Source organism: Cardiocondyla obscurior, linkage group LG01 (genome assembly GCF_019399895.1).
Source record: "Cardiocondyla obscurior isolate alpha-2009 linkage group LG01, Cobs3.1, whole genome shotgun sequence".
NCBI lineage: Eukaryota > Metazoa > Arthropoda > Insecta > Hymenoptera > Formicidae > Cardiocondyla > Cardiocondyla obscurior.
Genome location: NC_091864.1, coordinates 3,953,473 through 3,962,711, shown reverse-complemented (window position 1 = coordinate 3,962,711; position 9,239 = coordinate 3,953,473). Strand labels below are relative to the sequence as shown.

At 35.3% G+C, this 9,239-nt stretch overlaps 2 protein-coding genes across 2 annotated transcripts; one reads left to right on the top strand and one right to left on the bottom strand.

Moving 5' to 3' along the window:
* The first annotated feature begins 370 nt into the window (after positions 1-370).
* On the top strand, positions 371-1,877 carry LOC139108475 (putative nuclease HARBI1). The gene is made up of 4 exons (XM_070666827.1): positions 371-375; positions 466-579; positions 668-954; positions 1,100-1,877. The coding sequence occupies exons 1-4, from the start codon at positions 371-373 to the stop codon at positions 1,675-1,677; spliced, it is 984 nt and encodes a 327-aa protein (XP_070522928.1). The 3' UTR covers positions 1,678-1,877.
* Positions 1,878-2,059: 182 nt separating this feature from the next.
* On the bottom strand, positions 2,060-7,608 carry LOC139108470 (myb/SANT-like DNA-binding domain-containing protein 3). Its single transcript, XM_070666814.1, is given in 5 exon segments — positions 2,060-2,357; positions 3,071-3,387; positions 3,476-3,741; positions 6,911-6,969; positions 7,486-7,608. Coding segments are annotated over 5 exon segments (897 nt in total). The 3' UTR covers positions 2,060-2,225.
* Between the last annotated feature and the right edge of the window lie 1,631 nt (positions 7,609-9,239).

Sequence of the window (9,239 nt, the reverse complement as noted above, 5' to 3'; positions counted from 1 at the left end):
AAACCGAGATTAAACTCAGCTTGTTCTAATTTTTGGATTTCTTCGACAACGAACACAAGATGATCGCCAAATGATCGCAGCTTAAGTTGAGCGACTGACAGCGACCGTTCAACATATCAAACTCAGATTATGTCTGTTCTCAATAGCTGCACGCACTAAACTGTTACATAACAAGAACAAACTTTTGAGTAAGACCACTGAAGACTACCATGCCAATACGTTAGTTTAATCACTTTTCCTTGTGTTTTCTGTCGGTTGTTATACATATAAGCACGTGCGGATTAATAATGTAAGTAACATATTTAGTTTATTCAATTATTTTATTAGCAATATTAGTTTGTACTTTCTTTTTTCAGAAGTATTTGGTACAATGGCGTATTATTATAATATTTTCGAGTCAGACGATGACAGAGATATCTTGGAAGCAATAAATAGACGACCAAAAAAATTTTAATCCCGTCGCAATTACATGGAAGAACTAGATGATGTGGAATTCAAAATGCGTTTTCGTCTACAGAAGGAAACAGTTTTGTTATTATGTCAGGAGATAGAGCACTTATTGACATTTCCTACAATGAAGTAAGTATATTTAAAAAAAAAATATTTTTAAAAGATCAACAAGTAAATATTAGTATAATAATAAAATAATAATAAATTTATTTTTCAGAAATAATCCAATATCTTCATTAAACCAAGTGTTGCTTACGCTGAGATTTCTAGCTACAGGATCGTTCTATATTACGATAGGAGATTTTATTGGTGTCAGTACAGTTACTGCACACCGTATTATGTCTAAAGTCATCAAGGCAATAGCTGGTTTACGCCCACATTATATAAAATTTCCTTCAACAGCAGCAGAGATTCGGCGAGAGCGAGAAAGATTTTATAGAATCGCTAAATTTCCAAAAGTGATTGGCTGTGTAGACTGCACACATATTCGTGTTCAATCTTTTGGTAAGTTTTAATTTACTTTTCAAGTAATAATATATGTACTTATTAGATAAGATCCTTCGTTTATTTTAATTGGATTTAACATAATATTATTGTTTAAATTTAATATTTTTTTTTTTTAATTATTAACACATTGTGTTCTGCTTAGGTGGTCCAGATGCTGAAATTTATCGGAACAGAAAAGGTTATTTTTCTTTAAATGTACAGGCGGTAACAAACGCTAACTTGGAGATAACAGACATCGTTACTCGGTGGCAAGGATCGGCGCATGATAGTACAATATTTAATAATAGCCGACTGTGTGCAAATTTTGAAGCAAGACGATACGGAGATGCCATTTTACTCGGGGATAGTGGTTATCCATTAAAACCGTATTTGTTGACTCCTATCTTGTATTCACGTAATCGTGCAGAACAACGATACAACGAAGCACACATTCGCACACGAAACACCATCGAACGGTTATTTGGAGTGTGGAAAAGGAGATTTTCAATTTTATCACTTGGAATGAGATATTCTTTAGAAAGAACAATGACCACTATTGTGGCAGCAGCAGTACTGCACAATATAGAGCGAAGAAACGCAGATGAACTACCTCCTTGTGATCCAGATTTAAATATGCCTCAATGGAATAATAATATAGAATGCAATGCATGTGCAGAAAATCCACGAACGCAAAATTCTTTAGTACGAGATAATATTATAAATAATTATTTTTCAAACTAAGTAAGCATATTATTATTTCTAGTAAGCATATATAGTAGTAGCATATATAGTAGTAAGCATATTATTATTTCTTAATTTCTTTATTTTATAATGAAACAAAAATGAACATGTAGTTAATAATTTTTACTATAACGCAAGGTATCTTATATTATTCTTGTATTATCTTTTGTCTATAAGTTTTATATTATTGTATATTCCAATAATTCATATACATTTATTTCCAGAAATGTATTTTTCTTTTTTTGCAAATTTAATTAAAATATTTTAATTAAAATAAAAAAAAAAAAAAAAATTGCAAAATTAATTAAAATAAACTTTAAAAACAAAAAACGCAAAATAAATATCTTATTGAATATTATAATAACGAGTACGGTAACGTTGGTAGTTTCGAATAAGAATTAATTAATATAAATAATAATAATGCACATGTTATCAGAGACACTATTGACATCGCCGTGTGCTACAAAGACTAGTGTACTCATTTTAAAGTAAATCTCTAAAATTAAATGTATTTCATCTTATATTTTTTAATATTAAGTTCTTTTCTTTTAATTTTTTATTTTTTGTTGTAATTCTGCTTTTTTCATTTCTAATTCCGTTTTTTTAATTTCTAATTCAATTTTTTCTTTTGCAAGTCTCTGTTCAGCTATAGACATTTCAATAGCATGTCTTTCTTGTTCCTGTATTAACAGTGTATTACTTAATTCAGTTTTTTATTGGGAAGGAGAGGAGAAAAGAAAATGTAGAATCTGTTTGGAGAAGGAAGAAACGTGGGAACATATATGGGAGGAATGTATAGATTGGGGAAACGAGAATAGTTGGGAGGAAATGGTGGAGGAAATTCTGGGAGGGGAAGGAAGGGGGATTGATTGGTTGGGAAATTTGGAAAGAACAAGGGAAAAAAACAGGAGTGATTGAAAGTATGAAAGAAAAAAGCGTCGGAAGCGGGGGTCCAAAGATAGAATTTAAGGTAGAATTAAGGCAAAATAATGTAAAGAATGAATGGAGGTGTGATCTCTCTCTCTCTCGACGCGTAGGTAATAGAATAGGAAAAAGGCGTAGGATATAAGTTTTTACTTTCAGGAAACGGCTGTAAGAAGAAAGAAGACTACAAAAGTAGAAATAGTTTAGAGATAAGAATGAAGTTTTAAGATATAGTTTATGAAATTGTAAGCAGAAAATTGGGGAAGCGAAAGTCCCGGTGTACCTCTGAGGAGAAAATAAACACCTTATATATACTTAATTCAGTTTTTGACTTTGCCAAATTTGTAAACTCATCTATTTTTGTTTTACTAGATTCTTTTTTATTTTTTTCTTTAATTGATATGAAGCGACTGCGTTTGTGGTCAATATTTTTACTTTCAGTAATTTTTCTTTTCTTTTCTTTTGTTACAGGTTTCTCAGCTATCGTCAAATCTTCATCGTCTATCTCATTGTCAGTTATATTTGTAGAAATGGTTTCAATAACATTTCTTGGCTTATTTTCTTTCTGTGTGCAATTTACGTAGTCTTCATATTCATCTAAATATTCAATATTATCCTCTACATTTAGACTGTCAGTACTTGGCAAAGTATCATATGTTTCTTCATTTTGAATAGAAGCAAAAGAATCGCTGTCGTACATATTTGTTAGCCTGTCCACTGAGGGTTGAATAATATCTCTAGCTTTATTAAACATGATGTTATCCACAATTTGACTTTGCCCACCACCTATAATTACCAATAACAGAATATATTTTTTAATAGTTAATACATATATGTAAAATATAATTTTTTATAATCTAAAATAAATAATCACCAGTTTTGTATAAGTTTTTCTTTTGTTCGGCAAAATGTTTTTTAGTGCGTTTTTTTATATTTTCCCAACAATTTCGTATCATTTTTGATGATCTGCATGAATAACCTGACGAATTAAACTTTTCAGTTACCTATTCCCAAACTTGGTTTTTCAAACATATAGTTTCACTATTTGTCTGTTTATTTTCTAGAACTTCTTTATATTCTGACACCAACTGGACGAGGTACATTTTTTCCGCTTCCGTAAAATTAGGTGTTCTTTTTTTTCTGACATATTATTTTCTGTCATCTAAAAAATGTACATTGGATAAGTATTAAAAACATACAGAGAATACTCTTGAAATAATAAAGAAAGCACAAAATAATATTGTAAAGCATGTAAATAAATGTTTATAAAAGAAATCTATGTGAAACCATTAATGCTGATAATAAAATAAAATAGAGTTTGTTATTGCATGCTTGTCACGAAAGGTGCTTGTTGTATTTTTGTTCCTTTTAAAGTATAAAAATACAAAGTTTATATATGCTATTGTATTTATATACTTAGTTTATTAATTCGTTTTACAATTGTTAAATAATGAAAAAAATAATTACCTTGCATTTTATTTAATATTTATTTTCTTGTAACATGCTTGTGACATGAACACGAAGTATATATACAAACGGGACAAGCGCAACCATTTTTTTTTCGTCCGATAGAACTGATACAACTGACCAATCACAAACGCACAAGTCTGTAGCGTTAAGATTTACTTTGAATGTAACATAGGTTCAGTTGAACGAACCGTTTACATGCTTGGAGAAACGCAAATCTTGTTAACTACGATCAAGCTACGATCAATTCGTGAACTCTGTTTAACTAAACTCTGAGTTGATCGGTGTCGAAGAAATCGGGCGTAAATATTTCCCGGGTTCTGACGGGCTGGTCCGCGTCGTGTCCGTCATAACAGCTTCATCGGAATATACACGACCGCTGTCAAAAATTTGTCTATTGCCCATCGATATCGAGGTACCTTCATAATATTAAGTTGTATACACCGTCGTATATTCGTGTTTTTCTTGTACTGCCATTGTAAGGTCAGTAATTAATAAGTTGCGTTAATTATTAAGCTACGTCGCGTGCGTTTACTTTAGAATTAAAAAAAAAAAAAAAAAAAAAAAAACTTATAGTACACTTACACTCGATCTGCGCATCGAGTCCACCATGGTGGTTAGTAATTTTTTCTTGTAATAATGTGTGCCGCATGGCGGGCGGTTCAACGGCGAAAATCACGAGAAAAAAAAAAAATAATTTTACCGCATTGACCATCGAAATTCATCATTTCGAGGCGGGCGGTATGTTCGATCAAGGAATAAGACCAAAAGAACTCGTATTATTTCATTTATTTTCGTTTATGTTTCGGAGTAGATCGTCGTTCGATCTAGCTAGATCAGTCGATGTTTACGGTCTAGATATCCAGTTATAACCGGGTCCGCGATACTGTAATAATAAGACGTTGTTTTTGTCGTTCGCTGCTCGCTTTTCAGAGAAATGTATTTAGTCTCGTCCGAGTCACCTGTCTGAAAAATCGGCGTCAGGCTCACCTGTTCAGAGCGAACATATTTCGTTGCCATTACGGCCAAGTTCTTATAATCGTTAAAGACTTTAAAGTTATTTGGAATTTGGAGTTGCGGAGTCGCGATCGCGCTAACGGAGCTAGGCTCGCGAAGAAGATTATCCGTCGCATCGCGGCAAGATATCCGCCGGTCGGATAAGAAATTTCTTATCCTATCAAGATCTCCGTTGGTCAGTCTACATCGAATATCTCCGAGACGATCAATTATCCGCAACTCATTCCAAGCTCCTTATGTTAACCAAAATTGTTTTTTTTTTGCGTGTTTAAATATATACTTAAGTTTGAGCAATTAAAATAAACTTCATTCTATTTCGTTACCTGCCGCGTCGAAACTCATCGCTGAGTTTTTCCAGTGAGTAATCGCGCGACTAGATTTGTCACACACATACTGAGCCATGTAAGTCTTCTGACTTGGGCGTATTTGTAGTAAATAAAATTGTTGATGAGTTTCATATTTGGAATATAATTGACATATCACATAAATGTATACAATTAGATCTTAAAGACAAGTTTGTTATTTTTCCTTTACTCCATTCAGTGTAATTTTATTTTATTTTGTTATTAAAAAAAATTGTTTTTTATTTTTATTTTTAATCTAACACTTAGTTACCAACTTTATGACTAAATTTAATTAATATTGTTCATATTTGAAATAGTAAGGCCCAGTTTCACTAACGCGAGTTGATTTAATTGGTTGGTTAACTTTCAGAATGGCAACTGATGTTTTATAAAACTGATGTATTTTTGGCATCAGTTTTATATTCCGCAGTTGCAACTCTAAAAGTTAACAGACCGATTAAATTAACTCACGTTGGTAAAACAGCCTAAATTTTTAATCATACATAAATTGCTTATTTACAGGAAAAATATGTTTAACGAAAACATGGACTATAGTTGTATTCACCGACGAAGATTCAGTAGAAGTTGTTCCAACAAATTGGATCAAAAGCAACATGTACTATTGGCCGTCGCTTCCAGCCGAAAAATTAAAAACTATAAATAAAACGACATGACTCATCTAATATCTCATGGCTTTCTTTTTGTTACACCGTGGTACGGTGCGGTTGTGGGTCCGTTCGCCGGAACGTGTGCCACCCGTTGAGAGGAGCCGGGTGTAGGTTAATAAAGACTTGTTTTGGAAAATGTGTTGCAGTGTTTATTTCGTTGTCGTTACACTCGATACGCGTCACGTTACTTCAGATAAGAATGCCCGCGACGGCTTCCGAGCCGTCGCTCATATACTCCGCCGAGTTGCAACCTCAGCGAGTTTCGGCCGCGGTGGTTGACCGGAGAGGTTCGTCAACCGCACGGGCTTATTTTAATTGTTAAATACAAGTTCATTGCCTTATTTCGACATCGAGCGATAATCCCGAGGTCCTTGCCCGATTGCGAAAACGCAGGCGATTTCCGGTGTGGTTTGCAACCAGAGCGCATTCTTCAGAGTTCAGCTCAGGTTACAACATTTTTCTATTAAACTTTTACGAAATGGAACATTTTGTAAGTATATTAGTATTATTATATTGGTTGTGTTTTCCGAAAGCTGCTCGGAGTCATTCCGAGCAAGCCTAATATATTTGAAATACGTTCGAGGAGATGCTATTCGTGCAATTTGGCACTGTCTTATTCTAATTCCAGACATTAGAAAAAAAATGTAGTGTTGCGTTACATGAGTGGCGTCTTCCCGAACGCTCCCTGGGTGTGTTGGATTTGTTTGGAGCGACTCCGAGCAGCTCTTGAGAGAAAAAACGAATAACAGTAATATAAATCGTATTTTAATGTATCACATAATGAAAACGGTATTTATTGTATTGTAATGTTACTTATTTTGTTTTAGATTGTAAAGATGCCTCCGGAAATACACATTGTTCCCGGACAAGATCTACCGGAGGCCGAGATGACCACCTTCTCGACCAGAATATGGAGCGCGGGGCGCTCCCGAAGAAACCGATCATCGGCACGATAATTTATTAACGTGTTACCGTGTGCGCGCAAAGTCCCGCGAGGCGGACTTACACGAGCGGCCCCGAGCTCGGCCGAGCGAACACGCTGCGTTCGGTACCGCGGAATACCGCGTCAAGCACCACGTGCCGGGATACCCCCAGCGTTCGCCTTTTCCGTATAAAAAGGCGAATTTAATCGAGCCGTCACCGTTCTCGATCCGTTCGCCTCGCAGCGAACATCCGGACCAACCGACTCCTAGTGCGAAGCACGAAAACGGGGTAGAGCGCACTCTGCCTCGGTCAGGCACTCCTGACGCTCGCTCGAGAAATCTCCTAGCCAAAAGTAATTATAGATATGCACGTCCAGCTCGTGGGGTGAAGTGCACTTCGTCTCCTTCGAGTGATCTCGATCCCGTGTCTGCTATCATAATACCGAGGCGACTTTCCTATCGCACCGTTGCACAAAACCGGAATGAAGAGATCTCCATCTCGGCCGAGCACTCTCGGCTACTGCAACACCGAATAAGTGCTCCATCCGAATCTGTTCCTAACTGCGTTTGCGTCTTGATCTTCGACATCGTGTCACTAATGCCGTAAAAAGAACCACGAATAAAATATTCTCCAAGAAACTGGCGGAAAAATATAAATGGGAGGGTCGATGTGGAAAGCAACCATTGCGTAAATTAGAATTAATAAAAGTGATTTTTAGTAAGTACTCTATACATTATTACAATATAACAAAAACGATATTTATATTTTCAACTTTTACATTATAATATAATAAAGCTATAGTAACTATATATTCAATGAAACACGTTTTGTAATAATATATGAAAATAAAAAGTCAATATAGACCAAATGTTTGTAGGCTGCATACTTCAGAATATTCCGAATGCTGATCAAGGAAAAATTCAGAAAAGAATTATGGAGTGGTTTCGGCATTCTAAGGCAAGACATTTCAACGAACAAAAGCGTAGTAACGGACATGCTGTTGCAACCCGAACCCCGTTACAACACATAAGGTTATGTAAAGCATTTCGGCATAAGATCTCGCAACAGAATAATATCGGATGATGCTGTATCAGCAATCCACCTTGAGCAATTAAGTAATAATAAACAAAAGAGAAACAGTTGAGAAAACTTATTGCCGAAACTGCTAAGGTTGCATTCGCCGAACAACCGAGTTTCGGCAATGCAACCTGATGACGTCAAGGCCCAACGTCATTATTAAATACTCGCAAATCGTTACCGGCAGGCAGTTACGTCTGAAGCAAGGAGGAAGAGTCCGTGTCGGGAAGTACGCGATACCGCATAGTAATACGAGTTTGGTCGCGTGCCGTGAAAGAAGAAACCTCGCGGAGACGAGGTTGCGTGATAACGTCAGGACGCGATTCGAAGAGAGTGAGAAGGAAAACAAAAGGACCGAAAGAAAACTGTAACAACAATTAATTAAATTTGATTATATATATATTTTGATTAAATCTATCCTCGCCCCTTCCGCGGATCCCGAAGGACGGATCCTGTGCACCAGCTGCGATGCAACAATGCGCACAACGACGAAGTTTCTACGGAAGACCATAAATATTATTTTTAATTCTATTATAAATTTTTATTTGACCACGTTTTTAATAAACATACAATTTTTATTTATTTTTGATTTTGTTTTACAATTATACAGGGTGTGCGTGTTGATGTAAAAAAGTTTTTAATCTATGAATCTCTGTAAATAGAGTAGGATGGGTCACACCACCACTCCATTTACAGAGATTCATGGATTACCAAAATCTTTGTCGATGAATAGAGTAAGATAAGCCACACCTCTAGGTCCACCAACGTTTCGGTAGCTTCGAACGACGCATTCTTACTCGCACGGGGGGCGTCAAATTTTTAAATATAGTTTTCTCGGTTATTAACGTTCAATTTACAAATCCGTATAAAACTTTTCTATTTATTTTTGAAAGCCCAACCTACAATTAAAAACTTTTTTACATCAACACGGACACTCTGTATATTACATCCATTTATTCTTAATAAATCCTTTATTATTAATCCCCGTAATGTCATTTAATCGTCTATCAAATATCCGAGAACGCTTTGTTAATAATCCAAGTAACAACTAACAATCGTCCATTATGGATGCATAAAATGCCCATTATTGATCCACATAACGTTGATTAGTCATCCACCAAAAATCCGTAAATCCTCCGTC